The sequence below is a fragment of the Hypanus sabinus genome, chromosome 12 (genome assembly GCF_030144855.1).
Source record: "Hypanus sabinus isolate sHypSab1 chromosome 12, sHypSab1.hap1, whole genome shotgun sequence".
Classification (NCBI taxonomy): domain Eukaryota; kingdom Metazoa; phylum Chordata; class Chondrichthyes; order Myliobatiformes; family Dasyatidae; genus Hypanus; species Hypanus sabinus.
The window spans coordinates 39,274,767-39,297,241 of NC_082717.1; the positions used below are offsets into that span (position 1 = coordinate 39,274,767).

The window sequence follows — 22,475 nt, forward strand, 5'->3', positions numbered from 1 at the left end:
ATTCAGGGATAGTCACATAGCATTTTTCAAGTCTCAGTAATCCTTAGCATAACAAATGACAGTTCAAAAGTAAATGTTCCAGTAACGAAACTTTTGACAATTTTGACTGTCAGAACTATTCTCAAGGAATCATTTCTAGTGATCAGAGTTGTTATCTTTTCAGTGAGTGCACAAACTCAGTCCATTCACCCTGCTTCAGTAACAGTTTTACATCTGAAGATGCAAGATACAAATCCCATCATCAAGGACATTTTCAAAAATCAGTTCCTCAAGAAGGTGGGCTCTATTTTGAAGGATCCTCACCATCCAAGGCATGCCCTCCTCATTACTACCAACAGAAAGGTAGTACAGAAGCCCAAGGATGAACAATCAACATTTTAGGACAGTTTCTTCCATTTAGCCATCAGATTTCTGAATGGGCCATGAACAGCACCTTACTACTTTTAAAATATACTTCTTATTCTAACTTCCTGTATTTTGTTATGTACTGCATTGTACTACTGCAGCAAAACAAGAAATTTCACAACGTATATCAATATATCAAAACCGGTTTCTGATTCTCTCCAAAGCTAAGCACTAAACCACTATCAGACATGAGGCATCAGGGACTAAACCATAAACTCCTTTATGCAATTCACTGCAATATTTTCTATTTTGGAAAGTATATCATTAACCTTCTCATAGCACCAGTGACCTGGGTTCAATCCTGACCTCGGATGCTGAATAAGTGGAGTTAACACATGTCCTGTGGTCATATGGGTTTCACTGGATCCTTCAGTTTTCTCCCAGACCTCAAAGATGTTGATAGGCAAATTGTCTTCTAGTGTGTAAATGTATGGTTGAATCTAGAGAGAGTCAATGGACAAGTAGGGAGAATAGTTTGGAGGTAAGTCACCACAAGGTCAATGGACCAAATGGCCTCCTTAAATGACACAAAGAATATGTGTAAACTGACATATGGAAAATTAACATCTACTTTAAACACTCCCATAGATGCTGCCTGGCCTGCTGCATTCCACCAGCATTTAGTGTGATCTGCTTTAAATATATAGTTTTTGTCCAACACTTATCCATCAGTCAACTACAGTAAATTGCTTTATTTTTTCCTTTAGAGCGAAAATTTAGGAAATAAAAATGAAATTTATTAATCCATCAAATTCCCTCCCCCTTCCCAACCATTTCCTTTTAAATATTTTTATGTGATTTAGATATCTGACAAAATTTTACAGGTCTACTGACATACTGTATTAAATCTATTTTAATCTTGATAGTATGCTGTGCCCCAAAAATAAACCACTTCATCATTGAAGCTTATAGTTATCAGAAAGGGGAAAAGATTCATCTTGTACACCAACAAACTGCCATAACTTATGTCACCCTCAATCCCAAGTGACTGTCTTAAAACGATTACAACTTAAGGATATTTGGAGTACAGCCAACTGACACAAAATTTGTAGGATAGCTCTTCCTTGACATTTTGACTTCAGGCTAAGTTACCTCTTCTCTACCAGCAGGATTAGTAAACTAATTATATTTAGTAATATTGGTATTAGAAATTAATTGTAACTTGATGTCAACAGCAGGAAGTGTTATTCCGACAACTTAACGTGAAGACTCTTCCGTTAAAAAAATAGTTAAAATTAGTAATGATCATCCTTGGTTTTATACGGGTCCACGCACGAAAGCGATAAAGTGCTGCCCGTATTTTCACCACCCGGTGAGTTGCCCCGCAGCGGACAGCATCTCCAGCAAATCCGCGAACAAGACTGCAGGCCTGGGAACGGTCTGAACTTAGCAACCTTACCCAGTCTGACAAATACCGCTGACGAGGATTTTAAAAAAAGAGAGAACACTGCATTCACGGATGTCGGAGAGAGACAGATAAATAGATGGCATATTATGTTTCGTACCAAGGCGATGTCCTTCGGCGAACAGTCCATTAAAAACTTCGAGATAGACGGAACCTCTTCTGACTCAGGGGCGGCCATCTTCGTTCGTAGGCCCAAGGCCGGCAGCACCGGAAATGATCATCACCAAGGCCAAACATCCGCTCCAACGGCCCCGGCCACCCGGCGCTTCTCCCAGCCTTTGCTCCACGCTCGCTCAATGTCAAGAGCACTCTCATGCTATCGCCCTGCAAGGATCTTTCATACTTTGCACGTAATTTACTTACTAAATTTTTTTGGTCGATGATATGTTTTATTGAATTTATCATTTTTATCAGATTGCGTTTTCAGTTGAGCGCACAGTTAGAAATATGTAGATCAATCTCCAAATTAGTGAGTTATTGTTTATTTGAAAAGTGAATTTTGTTTTCATCCCCACAGACGCTGTCTGGCATGCTGAATGTTCCTTACACTTTTTCGCTAAATATTCCTTATATCATCTCAATTATTAGCGCAGTGATGGAAAATGTCATCAACAGTGCAGTTGTGGCATTTCCTCACCAATAATCATTTTGCTAACGCTAAATTTATGAGATCTCAATCTCATTACAGCATTTGTATAAACACAGGCAAGAGGGTAATCTGCATGTGTGAAGCAAGGGTGTCTATTCATATCATTAAAGAAACATGCTTCATTAAGGGGGACTAACAAAATTAAATTTAAGGGAAACGAGGAAGACTGATGAAATAATTCTCTTGATGGGTACCTGACACAGAAGAAACCATGGATAGATCAAAAAACAAACTTCAACTGACTTTATTGAGTTCAGCTGCTGCATCAGTCACAGATTCCATATCAGTTGGACCTTAACTAGAATATTTCATTCAATTTTTGTCACAATATTTTCAGGGGACTGTGAATGTTACAAAGAAAGTGCAAAGTAATTTACTTGAATGTTTCCAGAGATGAAGAGTTTCATAAAAAGATCAGGTTAGGTCATTGTCTAAAAAAAGAAATTTGAGCTAAGATTTCACAAGGTCATAATAGATTGAAACATGATAGAACTAAACTCTTCCTATTAGCAGGGACCAGTGGCAAGTTTTAATATTTTTCGCAAAGTGTAAAAGGAAGATGTGAATTATGATTTGGAATTTAACTTCTGCCCAGATAGTATAAATATAATTATCAATATTTTCAGAAGTGATTTGGATAGGCCCCTGAATAATTTGTAGGGCTATGGGGAAAGCAGAGAAATGAGTCTTATGGGAGCAGGCATCAACTCCATGGGCTAAATCTTAACAATTTATTGATTTTATTATCCACACAGTAGAGACAAGGGAACTATATTACTTTCATCCCCTCTAAGTTACAAAACAGCCTGAATGGGAAATATGTTTCTATTAAAATGCAGAATATTTTGGCCCCAAAATGCCTGTACTGATCATGAAGTCAAATTAAACTAATCCCATCCCATCATGATCATATCTCTCAGTATTCATGAGCCTGTCTAAATGTCTCATAAGTATCACTGTAGGCAGTACATTCCAAGCACCTACCATTCTCTGTTAAAAAAAAATAGCTCAGTCTTCTTTAAACTTACCCTCCTTGGTTTAAAGTTATGTCATTTTGTATTTGACATTTCTAACCAGAGGAAAAAAATGTCTCTGACTATTTACCTATCTATGCTTCTTATAATTTTATATAATTTGATGAGATCGCCCCATCTCTACTTACTGGAACATTCTTATCAACAGTGCTATTTTAATATCTTGATCACAAGAACAGCAGCTGAATAAAGTGGCTCAACATGACTGTCTCTCCCCTAGAACCGGCAATAAATCTAGCCTTGTCAATAAAACCTATGTTCTATAAATGAATTTAAGCCTCACTACCAAAACAAATGCTATTGTTAAAACCAGAAACCATTCATCCTGATACCCTTCATTGCTGTTGTAAATGCCAGTGGCCTAACGGGCAGTAATTAGCTGATACTAGTAAGGTACTTTCCCAGTTTTTTGACTTCCACTGCTTAAACGAGCATTTCAAGCTCATTCAGATTTAAATTGTTGAAAAGCTGCTTATTTGGTTATTAGCTTCTGTTCTTGCATTCTTTTATGCATTTTCCACTGAGGTGCTCAGAACAAAACTTCAGGGGCAAATCAGTCAGCTAACCTAGAAATTATCTTCTCAAAATGATGAAATAATTTACAGCTTATAGCTTCTTTATCTTAATTTAATAGGATAGAAACAATGTTTTTATTCAGAAAGACTGTATGGACTGTAGTTAATTAAATTGGACACGCTCCATAAACCACGAAGAACTTCAGCAACGGTGAGTAACATTCGTAATCGTGTGTTAATATTCATTATATAAGGTGATTAAATGTTTCAGCACACCGCTCTGCACCTGGGACAGTCTCCCTTTAATTTTTTTTTAAAAAGGCATTGCAGGATTGTGGGTGTAGTTGCATATCATATGTTAACGGAGTAACGCCAGTATATGAAAAAAGGTAAGTCTTTGACGCACAGTTGTAAACGAATGACCTCATGTAATCTTTTGCAAAATTATGCATGCATAATTTTTCCGAAAAATCGTACCGATTGGAGGGCGTTGCAATAGAGTGTTTCGGCAACAAAGCCCAGTCATTGTCTGATTTATTATTCTTTTATGCGTGCCGGTCTAGGAATGGTTTTGTAGGCCTGCAGCGTTGATGGAAGTGCCAGGAACTGCGGCATTGCCGAAAAGAGCTAGTTACAGAGTTTGTGAGCCGCTAGAGCCGCTTTTTTATTAGCAGCGTGGATGTTTAGAATCATTCTTTGCGTAGAGGGCTGTTGGAGGAATAATAATCTTTTCCCAGCAGTAATAGCAACTGTGGCGGGGGTAGTCTGTAAAAATGCAACGTTTGCATTCATTTGGGGAGTTGCCGGGACGTAACCGCTAATTATTTCAACTTCGTTTATCCTTGGTAGAGTTTTCAGAGCAAATAAATTGCAGGATAGTCCATACAACAAACAGATTGACAGTGCATTTTCAGGTAGAATTGCCTGCTTTAGTAATTTTTGCCGTGGGGATGGGTTGCGTGGGAATAATCTCAAAAGAATTTGCGTTCTGTTTGCAGTCTGTTAAATATTGCAGCAACCGACACTGGTTTCATGCTCCTAATCCATACAAATATTCATGGTAATTGCTAACCTTTTCACTCCGTTTCCAGCGATTGGAATGAAGCCCAGTATAGTGTGGAATTAAAGAACTATGTTACCAAACTTCAAGCAGACTCGTTACCTTGTTTCACGGATTTCTGGTCGCTAATAGCTACCAGTTGTGTGTTTGAATTGTTCTTTCGAAGAATACAATGAATTCGTTGCTTTTGTCATTTTCATTTCTTTATCGTTGATTATATGCTCAAATGCTGACCTGACTGGTTATAGGAAAACTGTTTATTGCTGAGTAGAATAATGTCCGAAGTGGAAGTTGAAAACCAGTTTGCATAAGTTCTCTTTCAAATTGGCTCTCCAGAAGATTTGGATACAAAACAGCCATTGTTAGTTGCATTTTGAGTTGTCAAAGTTCATCCAGATTTAATGCTCTCTCCAACAACTTCAATCTATTTGGCTCCGAAAGTTTCTCTATGTCTAATTTGAAACACACATGCTTTTGAGATCCACACTACCTTCAGCAAAGGCATCAAGAACAGAGGAAAAGATTTGAGAATGTTTTCAGATTTTTCTAGAAATATAGCAGTATCCAAGAATCATTGGTCAATGATAATGCGAAGTAGAACATTTCCATTCTCGGTGGTATTGCACACACAAGCCTTGTGAAAATTGCAGACCTACACCTCTGGACAGAGTGTGCAGTCACCTGATTTCCATTTCAGCCCCATCAGATATCTCTGAACTCACAAAATATCAATGGAAGCATCATCTTCTGTCCTGTTTCAAGTACATCCCCTTCATAGCCAGTTCGTCAGAACCAACATTCCGTTGTGTGTGGTAGAATTTATTTTATCTCAAGCAGTCAAGGAACATGTTAAATTAAAGGTGAATTTTTTTTGCCCCATGGTGTTTGAATTTGGATTACCTTCTTTATTGGCATTTGGATTAGAATATTACATTCTGTAATATGAAATTAATATTCAATGTGTTCACAAAAATACAGAATGATCACAGTGCAGGAGAAGGCTGTTTTCTAGGTGGAGCTCATTTCTGCATTCTACTTCCTTTCCCCCTCTCACAGTCCTTGTACACATTTTTCTAGTTCCTTTTTGAAAGTTACAGGTGAATATGGTTCCACTGCACCGCCTCGAACTGTTCCAATCGTAACCTTGCAGTGTAAATGTCAGTTCTATTTTTCTTTCATCAGTCATCTTTATTTTGTGTCCGTTTTTTGATTCCTCTGATAATGGGAACAGATTTCTTCTACAATTCCCATTGCCTTGAAACGTGTTTTCCCCCTTCATTCCATTCTCTGCACGCATTATCCCTGGAAACGTGCTCGTGATTCTCTTCTATACTTTGTCAGAAGCCTTTGCATCTTTCAAATGCTGTCCATGACTGAACAAGAGTTTCCTTGTCTAGCAGACACAAAGTTTGGTAAAGGTTGTTCTTCCATTTATGCTTCATTATAAAGCCTAGGAACCTACAGCCTTTTGTATTTAACTGTTTTCAACAAGCTATGCACAGAGTCCATTCTATTCTTGTACTTTTAGAATTCATAGAACATAAAAAATCCACAGCACATTACAGGCCCTTCGGCCCACCATGTTCTGCCAACCATGTAACCTACACTAGAAACTGTCTAGAATTTCTCTACCGCATAACCATCTATTTTTCTAAATTCTATGTACCCATCTAGGAGTCTTTTGAAAGACCCAAATGTATCTGCCTCCACCACCGTCATCTGCAATGCGTTGTGTGCACCTACCACTGTCTGTGTGGAAAAACTTACCTCTGATTTCTCCCTTGTACCTACTTCCAAGCACATTAAAACTATACCCCTTGTGATAGCCATTTCAGCCCTGGGAAGAAGCCTCTGGCTATCCACATGTTCAGTGCCTCTCATCATCCATACACTCTATCAGGTCACCTCTCATCCTCCGTCACTCCAAGGAGAAGGGGCCAAGTTCACTCAATCTATTCTTATAAGGCATGCTCTCCAATCCAGGCAACATCCTTGTAAATCTCTCCTGCATTCTCTCTTGCATCCACATCCTTCCTCTAATGAGGTGACCAGAACTGAACACAGTGCTCCAAATGGGGTCTTGTATAGCTGTAACATTATCTCATAGCTCTTGAACTCAGTCCTATGGTTAATGAAGGCCAATGGACCATACACCTTCTTCACAACAGCAGCTTTGAGCTACAGATGTGGACCCCAAGATCTTGCTGATTCTCCACACTGCCAAGAGTCTTGCCATTAATATTATATTCTGTCTTGTATTCTGTCAAATTTGACCTACCTAAATGAACCACTTCACACTTCTCTGGGTTGAACTCCATTTGCTGCTTCTCAGCCCAGTTCAGCATCCTATCGCTGTCCTGCTCTAACCTCCGACAACCCTGCAGATTATCTACAACACCCCCAATTTTTGTGTCATCAGCAAACTTGCTAACCCACCCTTCTTCCTCATCCAGGTCATTTATAAAAATCACAAAGAGGAGAAGTCCCAGAACAGATCCCTGAGGCATACCTCCATGCAGTATACGAACCATCCACATCCACACTTTGCCTTCTGTAGTCAAACCAATTTGGGATCCACAAAGCAAAGTCTCCATGGATCTCATGCCTCATAACTTTCTGAATGAGCCTCGCATGGGAAACCATGCATATACACTACACCTACTGCTCTACCTTCATCAGTGTGTTTTGCTGCATCATCAAGGAATTCAATCAGGTTCGTAAGCATAACCTGACAAAGCCATGCTGACTATGCCTAATCAGATTATGTCTCACCAAATGTCATAAATCCTGCCTCTCACGATCTTTGACAACTTGCCCACCACTGAAGCAAGACTCACCGATCTATATTTTCCTGGGTTAGGAAGAAATAGCGAAACATTTAGAAAGGAGTGGTTCCATTAGACAGACGCAGCATGGATTTGGAAAGGGCAGGTCCTGTTTGACAAACTTACTGGAGTTCTTTGGGGACACAATGAGTGCAGTGGAAAGAGGAGAACAGGTAGATGTTGTATACTTGGATTTCCAGAAGGCATTCGATAAGGTGCCATACAAGAGACTTCTAAATAAGATACAGATGAATGGTGTTGGAGGAAGTGTATTAGCATGGATAGTGGATTGGTTAACCAATAGAAGGTAGAGAATTTGTATTCCATAAATGGGTGTTTCTCCGATTGGCAGTGAGTGGGGTGCCGCAGGGGTCAGTGCTGGGCCTGCGCTGTTTACCATTTACACTGATGATTTGTAAGAGGGGACTGAGTGCAGCATAGCAAAATTTGCTGATGACACTGAACTGAGTGGAAAAGCAAATTGCACAGAGGATGTGGAGAGTCTGCAGAGGGATATAGATAGGTTAAGTGAGGGGGCCAAGGTCTGGCAGATGGAATACAATGTTGATAAATGCGAGATCATCCACTTTGGGAGGAATAATAGTAGAGCAGATTATTAATTAAATGGTGAAATATTGCAGCATGCTGTTGTGCAGAGGGACTCGGCAGTGCTTGTGCTTGAATCGCAAAAAGTTGGCTTGCAGGTATAACAGTTTATTAAGAAGGCAAACGGAATGTTGGCCTTCATTGCTAGAGGGATTGAATTCAACAGCAGGGAGGTCATGCTGCAACTATACAGGTTACTGGTGAGGCCTCACCTGGAGTACTGTGTGCAGTTCTGGTCTCCATATTTGAGGAAGGATATGCTGGCTTTAGAGGCAGTGCAGAGAAGGTTCACCAGGTTGATTCCAGGGATGAAGGGATTAACTTGTGAGGAAATACTGAGTCACCTGGGACTATACTCTTTGGAGTTCAGAAGAATGAAGGGATCTTATAGAGACATACAACATTTTGAAAGGGATAGATAAGATAGAAGTAAGAAAGTTGTTTTCATTGGTAGGTGAGACTAGAACCAGGGGACATTGTCTCAAGATTCAGGGGAGAAGATTTAGGACAGAGAAACTGTTTTTCCCAGAGAATGGTAAATCTGTGGAATTCTCTGCCCATGGAAGCAGTTGAAGCTTCTTCACTAAATATATTTAAGATACAATTAGATAGGTTTTTACATAGTAAGGGAATTAAGGGTTATGGGGAAAAGGCAGGCAGATGGAACTGAGTTTACTGACAGATCAGCCATGATCTTATTCAATGGCGGGGCAGGCTCGATGGGCCAGATGGCCTACTCCTGCTCCTATTTCTTATGTTCTTGTGTTATTTCTACTCCTTGTCTTGAACAAGGGATCAACATTTCCAACCTTCCAAACCTCTGGTACTTCTATCACTATTGATGATGCAAAGGTCATCACAAGAGGCTCGGCAATCTCCCTCACTTCCCACAGTAACCTGGGGTAGATCTTATTCAGACCCAGTGACTTGTCTAACAATACCTTCAAAAACTCCAGGACAGCCTGTTTTAATGTCTATACACTCAAGCTTTCTAGAAACATAGAAACACAGAAAACCTACAGCATGATACAGGCCCTTCATCCCACAAGGTTGTGCTAAATATGTCCCTACCTTAGAAATTACTAGGGTTATCCCTAGCCCTCTATTTTTCTAAACTCCATGTACCTATCCAAAAGTCTCTTAAAAGACCCTATCATATCCACTTCCATTTCTGTTGCCAGCAGCCCATTCCACGCATTCACCCCTCTCTGCGTTTTTAAAAAAAAACAAAAAAAAAACTTATCCCTGACATCTCCTCTGTACCTACTCACAAGCACCTTAAGCTTGTGCCCTCTTGTGGCAACCATTTCAGCCCTGGGGAAAAAGCCTCTCTGTCTATCCACACTAACAATGCCTTTCATCATCTTATACACCTCTATTAGGTCACCTCTCATCCTTCATCACTCCAAGGAGAAAAGGCCAAGTTCACGCAACCTGTTTTCATAAGGCATGCTCCCCAATCCAGGCAAAATCCTTATAAATCTTCTCTGCACCCATTCTGTGATTTCCACAACCTTCCTGTAGTGAGGTGACCAGAACTGAGCACAGTACTCTAAGTGGGGTCCTATATTGCTGCAACATTACCTCTTGGCTCCTAAATTCAGTTCCACGATTGACGAAGGCCAGTACACCGTATGCCTTCTTAACCACAGCGTCAATCTGCACATCTGCTTTGAGTGTCCTATGGACTCGGACCCCAAGATCCCTCTGATCCTCCACACTGCCAAGAGTCTTGCCATTAAAACTTACTAACCCATCCCTCCACTTCCTCATGCAGGTCATTTATAAAAATCACGAAGAGTAAGGGTCCCAGAACAGATCCCTGAGGCACACAACTGGTCACTGGCCTCCATGCAGAATATGACCCATCTACAACCACTCTTTGCCTTCTGTGAGCAAGCCAGTTCTGGATTCACAAAGCAATGTCTCTTTGGATCCCATGCCTCCTTACTTTCTTAATAAGCCTTGCATGGGGTACCTTATCAAATGCCTTGCTGAAATCCATATACACTACATCTACTGCTCTTCCTTCATCAATGTGTTTAGTCACATCCTCAAAATATTCAATCAGGCTCGTAAGGCACAACCTGCCCTTGACAAAGCCATGCTGACTATTCCTATTCATATTATACCTCTCCAAATGTTCATAAATCCTGCCTCTCAGGATTTTCTCCATCAGCTTACCAATCACTTAAGTAAGACTCACTGGTCTATAATTTCCTGGGCTATCCCTATGCCCTTTCTTGAATAAGGGAACAACATCTGCAACCCTCCAATCCTCTGGAACCTCTCCAGTCCCCATCATTCATGATGCAAAGACCATCGCCAGAGGCTCAGCAATCTCCTCCCTTACCTCCCACAGCAGCCTGGGGTACATCTCATCCAGTCCCGGCAACTTATCCAACTTGATGCTTTCCAAAAGCTCCAAAACATCCTCTTTATTAATATCTACAGGCGCAAGCTTTTCAGTCTGCTGCAAGTCATCACTCCAATCACCAAGATCCTTTTCCATTGTGAATACTGAAGTAAAGTATTCATTAAGTACCTCTGCTATTTCCTCCAGTTCCATACACACTTTCCCACTGTCACACTTGATAGGTCCTATTCTTCCTATCCTATCCTCTTGCTCTATCCTCTTTTAGTCCGATGTATGTCATCTCCACAATTGCCAAGGTCCTTTTCACTGAAGCAAGATATTCATTAAGTACCGCTGCTACCTCCTCCAGCTTTGCTCCACGGACGTTTCCACTCTCACTCCTGATTAGTCCTATTCTCATACAGCTTGTCCTCTTCGTTTTCGTGTGCTTGCAGAATGCCTTGGGGTTTTACTTAATCTGCTCGCCAAGGCTTCTCTTTCCATAGATGATCCCTGGCCTGTGTTGGCAAAATGTTATACTTTTATTTCACTGGAGTTTCTTCGGCTTTATTACAGGGATGACTACTTTCCATAATGCATTTAAAGCATTTTCATTTATATGTACTGTTATGAAATCCCGTAACTGGATCACTTACCAGCAAAGATAGAGAGGTCTGTTGAAGTCTGATGGTACTATTTTTAAAAGTTTTTATTTATGAAGGGGCACAAAAATAAGATTAGTACAAACATTCAGATAATATACGTCGTCACTACTCAATCTAAAAGCGCGGGTCTAATAATAACCATCAATAAGAAACTGCTCGATCGTTTGTCTAGGGGATAGTATATTGTCCGATGGAAATATAAAAGTCACTCAGTTCCTGCAGGCCTCAGCCTTTTGGGGAGGACCGCTGGGTTTTCACTTGTTGGAGAGAGAGAGAGATTGGTGAGAAAAGAAACTTGCCTGGGTCTCTTATGAAGCAAATCCGTTGAATCAGGGGAGCGGGCTTCCCTGTTGTTAGCTAAACGCTGGTTTCCGTGGTTCCAGTCACCGATTCCAGCAAAGGAATCGAACACATGTGACTGCCTTCAAATGGCTTCCCGCTACTATGGGATCGTTAGCGTTTCTTCTGGTGCGTCTCAAGGGGGTGTTCCCCCAGGCCCTCTTTTATACTTCTTCACGGGGTCTCAGATGTCAATCAGGTTGGGATGATGCAATCTCTCTCTCAACCAGCCCACTTTGCCCGAGGGCTTGCACATAGCATAGTCCCCAATCCACAAACGTGGTCTCCAGGAGACAATGGTCAATGTCGCATTATTTTGCATCGCGGTGGAACGAGGTATTCGGCACGTCTCTCTCTCTCTCTCTCTCTCTCTCTCTCTCTCTCTCTCTCCCATTTCCTGGGTCTACTGACCCCCCCCCCCCCTCAACTAGTGCTCTTGCGATTCTCACAAAGGAGGGGGCTGCGGACATAACAGTACAAAGCTTAATTTCCAAACATTGCATTGTGAAATGTTTTGCAAGTGTCCCTGACCACTGTGCAGTGCAGGTTGGTCAATGAGGCAAAGGTGGCATTTTGTAGCTTCGATATATATGATTTAAAAAAAAAAATACTGGTTGGCGCTAAAAACAGTTTCAAATATGATGAGCAGAGAAGAATAAGGATGTCAGATAGTCTGTGCAACATCTGAATATCTGATTGCAGAACTTGGCATGGTGGCTTAAAACTTGTGTTATGTTAACAAAGATAGTAAGTTGCACCCGAAAGCTATTTATACCATGAAGTGTGAAAATATGTGGCTGCCAGACTGATGCAACTGGCACCAAGAAAATGTCATAAGCACTGAGGTGAATTGTATCTGGAATTTCTGAGGTCAATTTCCTAATGGATGCAATTTTACCCAGGAAATATCACTAACGTGACTGAAGCAAATTAAATTTTCTTCCTGTACATTTTTAAAGAAAGATTCTAATGGATCCATTTTAGGACTTTTGTCTTTCAGAATATGAAAGCATTAAGAAGATAATTAGAGTAATCCAAAATCTGCAAACACTGGTGCAGGTGGATATTAGGCTAAGTCTGAAAGCTATCAAGTGAGAGATTATTCAAAGTTCAAAGTACATTTATTATCAAAGCATGTATACATTATACAATGTTGAGCTTCATCTCTTTACAAGACATCTATAAAACAAGAAAGCCAAAAAAAGAACAAACACCCAATATGCAGAGAGGGGGGTGGGGAGACACAAATTGTGTAAACAATAAAAACAAGCAACAGCATTTAGACTGAAAGTGAAGTCCACTGACAAGAAACCTGGAGCAGCCGGAGCATACTCTCAGCCTCTGTGTAACCAAGATTGGAGCAGTGAACAGAACCTGCCCCACCCACGTCTCCAGTCCTGACACCCTGCCGTTTCAATCCATCTGGCCAGGTGCTCATATCATCCGAACATTGGGCCGTTCCTCACTCTAAGACCTGGGGCCTATCACATTGATATGCTTTGGGCCTGGACCCTGCTGCCATGTTTAATACTGGATTTAAATACTTTAAAGCACTACATCAACAAATAGTGTACTAAGCTCCTCATTGTATTATTTAAGTATTTAATTAAAAGGTTCCTAAGGTAGTCATAGCCAAAGGGTGGTAGTGGGGACGAGCTCCCACTACTAAACAAATGCTCTTCATGACGTGTGTCTCAAACTGACAACCAAGTCCAGCTCCCGGCTTTCACGTGTGGCATGGTTCTTGTGCTCGGCGGAGCTGTTCTCACTGATAGGAGAAGGGGCAAAAGCAGGCCACTAGCGCCTTAAAACCAGTTGCTCTGGGCAGATGGGGCTCATTAACCACGGATGGTTGCTCATCAAGGAGAGGGATACTCCAGTTACAAACCTCTGCTACTTTGTGGCTACACCCACTCATGGGAAAGGCTTTGGGAGTAAACCCCAAGGAAAAATCTGAAGTCGGAGTCCCAAAGGCGACTGACTGCTGTACCCAGCACCGGCACGGCAACTCCTGCGATGCTGCTGACACCAAACTGTATCGACTTTCGTTGTTCCTTTGGACCTATCATCAGCATGGAGAGGGAGGTCCCACTGCATGGGCAACAGACGGATCTCCATATCATCTCTGACCTGGCTTGCACCCTGGAGAGGCCACTCCAGCTTTGCTTTATAGCACCGGATAAACATGGGAAGCAGCAGTTACCGGTTAGAAGTCATAATGCTTGATTGGCATAGAGCATGTCGCTAGGGGTTGCTTCCGACGGTGGGAGAGACCATTGTGTTTCACTGGACAGCTACTGCCCGCCTCAAGCTGGGCAGCCCCCAGCCAATAAGATGCTGATCCGCCACAGTCAATCTTCCACATTGGGTGCATGGGGATAATGGATAATTCTACGAATAATACGACTGTAACTACTGCACTAGACGAGAAAGAAAACAAATCGAATAAGACAACACCCCCCCACCCCCCAAGTTGGGATGTTGGAATGTCCGCACAATGATGACTGGACTTGACCAAAACCTCAAGGATATCGAAGATGCACGATAAACAGCGGTCATTAACAATGAGCTACTGAGGCTCAAGGTAGATATAGCTGCACTACAAGAAACACGTTTGTGGATTCAGGTACACTGAAGGGAAGGGACTACACATTTTTCTGGCAGGGAGCCCCATGAGCATGGAATGGGTTCTGCCGTTAGGAACTCCTTGTTGCAAATGGTGGAGCCACCAGAAAATGGATCAGAACAACTTATGACTCTCCGCCTACACACTAGTCATGGCCCAGTATCTCTCATCACTGTGTATCCCCCTACCTTGAACTCCACCTCTGAGGCAAAAGACATGTTCTGTGACAAATTAGAAACTGTTGTCAGGAATATTCCCAGTGATCAGCACCTCATACACCTTGGTGACTTCAACACCAGAGTGGGAGCCGATAACAATTCCTGGCTGTCTTGTCTTGGCCACTTTGGAATTGGCAAAATAAATGACAATGGACAACGTCTCCTGGAGTTCTGCTTCTATCACGGCCTGTGTGTAACTAATTCCTACTTTCAGGTAAAATCGCAGTACAAGGTCTCATGGCGACATCCATGGTCTGACTGGCACCAACTAGACATGATCATCACCAGGCGCTCTTTCATCAACTCTGTACTAATCACTTGCTCATACCACAGTGCAGACTGTGATATGGATCATGCTTTAGTACGCTGTAAGATCAACTACGTCCAAAGAAAATCCACCACTCCAAACAAACTGGAAAACCTCGCATCAACACAACAGAGATAAAACAGTCAGAAAAGGTTGACCAGTTTGCCAAGTCGGTACAGGGTGCCATGACTACCTCCTCACGAGGAGATACTGCAACAGAACAATGGTCATACCTTCGTGACACCATCCACAAATCAGCACTCTCTATCTTTGGAAGAAAGACCACAAAGAGCAGTGACTGGTTTGAGGCAAAGTCCAACATCATGACTCCTGTCATCGAAGCCAAGCGTGCAGCTCTCACAGAGTACAGGCGCTCACCATCCGACCAAACACACCAGGTATTTCAAGCTGCTAGTAGCAAAGTGCAACATACTGCAAGGCAGTGCGCAAATGAGTACTGGCTCCAGCTCAGTGAGGATGTTCAGACAGCAGCTGTGACAGGCAACATCAGATTGATGTATGATGGTATCAACAAGGCCCTTGGCCCATCGCAGAGTAAGACAGCACCTCTGAAGTCATCCAGTGGTGAAATAATCATCGATTTTAAAAACAAGCAGATGGAATGCTGGGTAGAACACTACTGTGAGCTCTACTCGGGAAAATTTTGTTGTTCGCTCAGCCATTGATGAATCGATTGTCTACCAGTCATGGATGAACTCGACTCCATACCTAACATTGAGGACCTCAGCAAGGCAATTGACAGTCTGGTCCCAGGGAAAGCTCCTGGCAATGATGGGAATCCTCCAGACCTGATCAAACACTGCAAGAACACACTCCTCCAACCTTTACACAAGGTCCTCTGTTAGTGTTGGAAGGAAGGAGCCATACCACAAAATATGCGCGACTCCAAAATCATCACAAGGGTGATAGGAGCGACTGCAACAACTACAGGGGTATCTCCCTCTTGAGTACTGTCAGCAAAGTCTTTGCTCGTGTATCTCTGAAACGTCTACAAATTCTGGCAGTACAAGTCTACCCTGAGTCTCAATGTCGTTTTCGTGCAAGGAGGTCAACTGTCAACATGATTTTCTCACTGCGTTAGCTCCAGGAGAAGTGCAGGGAACAACAGAAACCCCTCCATGTCGCTTTCATCGATTTGACTAAGGCATTCGACCTTGCCAGGAGGGCTCTTTCAGATTCTCCTCAAGATCGGCTGTCTCCCGAAACTCCAAAGTATCATCAAGTCATTCCGTGATGACATGAGGGCTACTGTTCAGTATGATGGCAGCTCATCAGAACCCTTCGCTATTTGTAGTGGAGTCAATAAAGGATGCGTGTTAGCCCCAACATAATTCGGCATCTTCTTCTCTATGTTATTGAAGCACGCATTTGGGATGTTGACAGAAGGCATCTACAAGCACACCAGGTCTGATGGGCAGCTGTTCAACCCTGCGTGCCTGAGAGCAAGAACAAAGGTGTGAAAGATCTTAATATGTGACATGCTCTTTGCCGATGGCGTTGCTATAACCTCACACACCAAAATGCAACTACAAACTCTCATGGACCACTTCTCTGAAGCATGCAAGGACTTTGGGCTTACCATCAGCCTAATAAAACAAATGTCTTTGCCCAGAACATAGTGGAGATACTGGTCATTACCATTGACAATTACGATCTAGAAGTGGTTCACGAATTCACATACTTGGGGTCAACCATTCCTCTCCCTCGATGCTGAAATCAATAGGCATATCGGCAAAGCTACGGAGAACTAGCAACAGGCAAGAGGAATGTTGGTAGGCCCCAGCTTTGCTTCAAGGACCTCTGCAAGTGTGACATGAAAGCCTTAAAAATCAACACAGACTGCTGGGAGGATACAGCAGATGACCGCAACAAATGGTGAGGTACTTTTCAGCAACACCTAGAGCAAGGTGAAAGGGTGATCCTGAGTCAGTTTGAGGAGCAGAGAGCTAAACAGAGAGCACAGCAGACAACAATTCCACGACGCCCGACACATGTAGCAACTGTGGCAGACCCTGCTGTTCCAGGATCAGCCTCAATAGCCATAGTCGATGCTGCTTGACAAACCAGTAACTACCAGAGGTGCAGTACCCATGGTCGAGCACGACCGACAGAGGCCACAATTAAAAGCAGATTTTGCAGATTCTTTGATTTAAGATAGTTCAAAGCGGTTACACTGAATAATTTTAATACAGGTGACCCTGGGGTTAGGTTCTGATGCACCATCAATAACTCTCTGAGACGTGAGGCGAGATATCGGCTTTTATTGACTGGAAGAAAGAACAAGCAGCAATTGACCACCATGCTACATCCTGGAGACTGAGGGCAGGGCTCAGGCCTCAATCGCCTTTATACCGGGGTCTGTGGGAGGAGCCACGGTCAGTGGGAGGAGCCACAGGAGCAGTCGGGGGGGGGGGGGGGGCGTGTCCAGACAGGTATATGTAGTTCACCACAGGTTCCTAGAAAACTGGCATATCACAATTCTCTGAAATGCTGAATTTTCTCATTCACACATGTTGGGCAAATACAAGTTCTCTTCCATCACAAATTCCATGAGATTAAACTTTATTGATTACATATCTTTAGTTTTGGGTTGTAACTTGTAGATTCTATAAAGATAAATTTCCATTATCTGAAAAAGCTGTGATGCACAGGGTCACCTGAATTAATAAACTAATCAATGAGCTCCAAGACTTCAGCATCAATACCTCCCTGTGCAATTGGATCCTCAATTTCCTCACTTGCAGACTTCAGTCAGTTTGGATAGGCAACATCTCTTCCATAATCTCCATCAACATTGGTGCACCATAAGGCTATGTGCTGAGCCCCCTGCTTCAGTTATTTTACACTTATGACTGTGTGGCTAAGCACAGCTCCAATGCTATATTCAAGTTTGACGATGATACCACAATTGAAGGGTGAATCAAATGAATTAGCATATTTGGAGGGAGATTGAGTGGTACCCCAGCAACATCTTAATTCAACAAGACTAAGGTGCTGATTATTCAGGTGCATCAGGAGGAGGAAACCAGAGGTCCATAGGCCAGTCCACATCAGAGGACCTGAGGTAGAGAGGATCAGCAATTTTAAACTTTCAATTGCCCAGTGTAACACTTATCCAACAGGCTGGTATATGTCTAGGGGAAAAGGAGATCCAGCCACTCACCAACCCCACCTCCTGTACACGCGGGTGCTGTGAGAATCAAGTTTATGCTGCGCGTACACACACAATATCAAACTCACACCAGATACCGTTATGGAATACACAACTGTGAGAGAAAACACTTATCAAACATAAAAGCATTCCTACTCTAGCAAACCAAAGAAGCCAGTTTGATTAACATACACAGTACATTGTACACCAGCATGAAAGTGCAATTATGAAGAAAGCAAAGCAAAACTTAAGAGCTGCTAATATTTGGCATGACATCTAAAACTTTGACAAACTTCAGTAGGTGTGTAGTGGAGGGTATGTTAGCTGGCTGCATCACAGCGTGGTACAGAAACAACAATACCCTTGAATGGAAAATCCTACAAAAAGTAGTGGATATGGCCCAGTCCATAATGGGTAAAGCTCTCCCCACCATTGAGCGTATCTATACAGAGCATTATCTCAGGAAAGCAGCATCTAGCACCATCCAGGCCATGCTCTCTTCTCACTGTTGCCAATAGGAAGAAAGTATAAGAGCCTCAGGACTCACACCACCAGGTTCAGGAACAGTTATTGCTCCTCAACCTGTAGGCTCTTAAACCACAGGGAATAACTTCTTTCAACTTCACTTGAAATTTTACCACAACCTATGGACTCACTTTCAAGGACTTTTCATTTCATGTTCTCAATACTTATTGTTTGTTTATTTATTTTTGTATTTTCAGTTTGTTGTTTTTTACCCACTGAATGCCCAAGTTGGTGTGGTCTTTCATTGATTCTATTATGGTTATTACTCTTATGGATTTATTGAATATGCCCATAAAAATGAATTCCAGGGTTGTATATGATGCCAATTATGTACTTTGATAACAAATTTCTTTTGACTATTGAATTAAACACCCAGAGATATTCCTGCTGAAATTAATAATCTTTTAAAACTCGTTAATGTCAAATTTAAATCAAATTGATATGACACAACTGCAACTGATCTATTCTTTGCAAGCAGTTGTATTTTAGCCTGTATTAAAGTTATTTAGATTTTGTTGGGCATTGAAATCATGTTGAATTGGCTTTCTTCTAGGGTGGACATCACAATTTTAGGAATGCCTAATGTTATAGAGATGGGTGTTTTGAAACTGGGAATGTACAAATTTTTCCAATAAAGTGTATGATTTTCAAGAAACTTTGGTTTTATCAAACTGACCTTTCTCTACACCCATGATTCCGTGGATAGGCAGAGCTCTAAAACCATCCATAAATTTGCTGATGAAACAAATACTGTTGGCGGAATTTCAGATGGTGGTGAGAGGCATACAGGAGTGAGATAGATCAGCTAGTTGAGTGGTATCGCAGAAATAACCTTACACACAGCATCAGAAATTCCAAGGAATTCAGGAAGGGGAAAATTGAGAACTGGTGTGTGTTTTTTCTTCGTGGGATTCAAAGTGAAAAGGGTGAGCTGTTTCAAATTCCTGAGTGTCATCTTCACTGAGGGTCTATCCTGGGCCCAACATATTGATGTAACTTCAAAGAAGGCATGGCAGTGGCTTTATTTAATTGGGAGCTAGGGGAGAACTGGTATGTCACTAAAGATATTTGCAAATTTCTACTTGTGTACCATGGAGAGCATTCCAGCTCGTTGCATCAGTATATTCTATGGAGGCACCACTGCACAGGATTGGAAAAAGCTGCGGCAAGTGCAAACTCAGCCAGCTTCTTCATGGGTAGTAGCCTCCCCAGCATCATGGACACCTTCAAAAGGCGATGCCTCAATTAGGCAGCATCCATCGTTAAGGACCTCCATCACCCAGGACGTGTTTTCTCCTCATTGCTATCATCAAGGAGGTATAGGAGCCTGAAAATACACACTTAACCTTTCAGAAACAGCTTCATCACCTTTGCCATCAGATTTCTGAATGGGCAATGAAGCCATGAACATGGCCTCAGTAATTTTCCCTCTCTTTTTGCACTACCTATTTAGTTAATTTTTAAAAATATTACTGTAATAGGTTTTATTATTATATATTGCTGATGCAAAATAACAAATTTCTCAACAACTGCCCAGTGATATTAAACCTGATTCTGATTTATTGACTTATTTCTGGGGGGGTGAAGGTGCCATTGTAGAAAATGGAATTAATTGGACAGTCAACTAAAAAGGCTCTCAAGTTTGGGTGCTTGAACTCTATGGAGGTGGGGATGTGGATATTATCACAGGGGATCTGAGACATTTCGATACAATTGATGTAATTAGTAAGTTTACAAAAACGCTGAAGTTGAAAAGAAATATTATTCACTGTTGCAACATGAAGTTTCAAACAATCTCTAGGAAATCCAAGGACAATGCCAGTTCTGTAAGTCTAGTAGCTCGTGTCATCATTAAGAAGAAATGGTGGGGAACAGAACACATACTTTGCAGGTATGAGAATGTAGACTTTTTTTTAAAAGCTGAGGAGGACCACTGAAGTGAGTACAAAACTAGTCTGAGTTTATAGGGTGGTACAGCAATTAGTTCTGTTGGCTTGGCTCAAAGGACCTTGATTCAATCCTGGCCCTGGTTGTTGGCTGTGTAGAATTTACACAGTATCACTGTACACATGTAATTCCCACTGGGTGCTCTTTTTCTTTCAAATCTCATGAATGCTTGGGTTGGTAGGTTTATGTCTACTGTAATTACCTTTTGTTCCAGGTAAATGGTGAAGCACTTGAATTAAAGAAGAGTTGTGTATATCACAGAGAATGGGTAGAAGGCCCACAGGAAGCAATGGTGCCTTGGTTATTGGCTGTGTAGAATTTACACAGCATCACTGTACACATGTGGTTCCCATTGGGTGCTCTTTTTTTTCAAATCTCATGAATGGTGGAATGGACTGATCAGATTGCTGAGAACTGGCATAGTCCCTGAGAGACTGACCTCTTTCTTTACCAAAATAAGTAATTAATCATTTAGTTACAATTTAAAAATGAAACTTAGCAAGCAAAAACTGTTCTGTTTAATACTGTTGACAAGAAAATTAATTTCAGTAATGATCGTGCCATCGCATTTTGATTGTTGTCGAACTGAGAAATAACACTATACATTTGTTGCAGCACACACAAAATGCTGGAGAAACGATGCAGGTCAGGCAGCAGTTATGGAAATGAATAAACGTGACTCACGTTTCTGGTGAGACATTTCATCAGTTTTGTTTCTAGATGATGTTCTTGCTATTCCAGCCTGGTAATCAAACAATTACAAAGATGAGCAATTTGGTTCCTTAGAGTGTAATGCAATCCTAATGAAGGCTAAGCCAGTCTTGCCTGTGATATACATTCATGGTCTATCACTGTAGTATGTGCAACTTTTTTATTTGACTATAGAAATAATCTATAATTTACTTGAGGTTATGCTTGTATAATTACACATCTTAAATGTAGTGATCAACCGATACTTGCCCAAGTGGTGGTTTTTAATTTGTGAGAATGTTTCATAACTGACTCTATCATAGGGCTAAAAGGATTAGGAATGATTTACTGCCCATCTCCTGCAGGTGTTTCAGGATCATTTAATGAGAACCTTGCCATTATCTCACTTTGAAAATATTCCAGATTATTGTAACATCAAAACCCAATCTCACCAGGCTGTCTTGTTTTAGCAAGGAGCAGTCATGGAGAGAGTTAAAATTAATTTACTGAAATAGTTCGTTGTAAGTAAATGGGTAAGAGTAAAAACAACAAATCTTTTTCATTTCATATAACCATTAAAGTAGTAGATTAATCATGGCATTAATTTAATACTTTCAAATTCAGTTCTCAAATGCAGCCTAAGCTTAAAAAGGCCATTATTTTGGGCAAGATGAAAATTATTGTCGTAGTCTAAGTCACCTAGAACCTAGAAAGAAAAGTAATCTTATCACCTGAAGCAACAAACTGTGGAATTGAGCTGGTCGGTCAGCATCTGTGGGAAATTTTGTGCGCATTGTTAGTTAACCTGAAATATCAACAACTCCAGCATCTATGGTCTTGTGTTGACCTTAATATTTTAATTCCTTTTCAATTTCCAGTCGGAGCATGCTCATTCCTGACAATTCAGTCTTCCCATTCTGTTCGCTACATTTACAATTGCAACACTTGTGTCCACACTGAAGTGGTTGTAGCAATGTAATACATTCTAAGTATGGTTGCAAGCATAATTTAAAAAGAAGCTAGATTATCCCAGTATTTTAGATGAACATTGCTATTTTAATATATTTCAACATGTAAATTCTGATTAAAGGATCAGTGGTTCAAAGTGTGATCTAAATGCTGCCTGGCCTG

The 22,475-nt window shown here is 41.4% G+C and overlaps 2 protein-coding genes across 8 annotated transcripts in view; one reads left to right on the top strand and one right to left on the bottom strand.

The window, feature by feature from the left end:
* The window catches only part of ubr2 (ubiquitin protein ligase E3 component n-recognin 2), a 222,762-nt gene that overhangs the window by 179,394 nt on the left and 20,893 nt on the right, over positions 1-22,475 (bottom strand). For 3 of the 5 annotated variants that reach the window (XM_059985779.1, XM_059985780.1, XM_059985776.1), the window contains exon 1: positions 1,911-2,043. In XM_059985779.1, coding sequence (XP_059841762.1) covers positions 1,911-1,988 — 78 coding nt within the window. In that variant the 5' untranslated portion in view covers positions 1,989-2,043. Of the gene's footprint in view, positions 1-1,910; positions 2,044-21,338; positions 21,416-22,475 lie in introns of those variants that run through there. The other 2 variants (XM_059985777.1, XM_059985778.1) reach the window with 2 other exon arrangements.
* The window catches only part of LOC132402794 (transcriptional-regulating factor 1), a 260,989-nt gene continuing 242,641 nt past the window's right edge, over positions 4,128-22,475 (top strand). The window contains exon 1 of one of the 3 annotated variants that reach the window (XM_059985782.1): positions 4,128-4,219. The gene's annotated coding sequence lies outside the window, so the exon portion shown is untranslated. Of the gene's footprint in view, positions 4,220-4,378; positions 4,398-21,290; positions 21,346-22,475 lie in introns of those variants that run through there. The other 2 variants (XM_059985784.1, XM_059985783.1) reach the window with 2 other exon arrangements.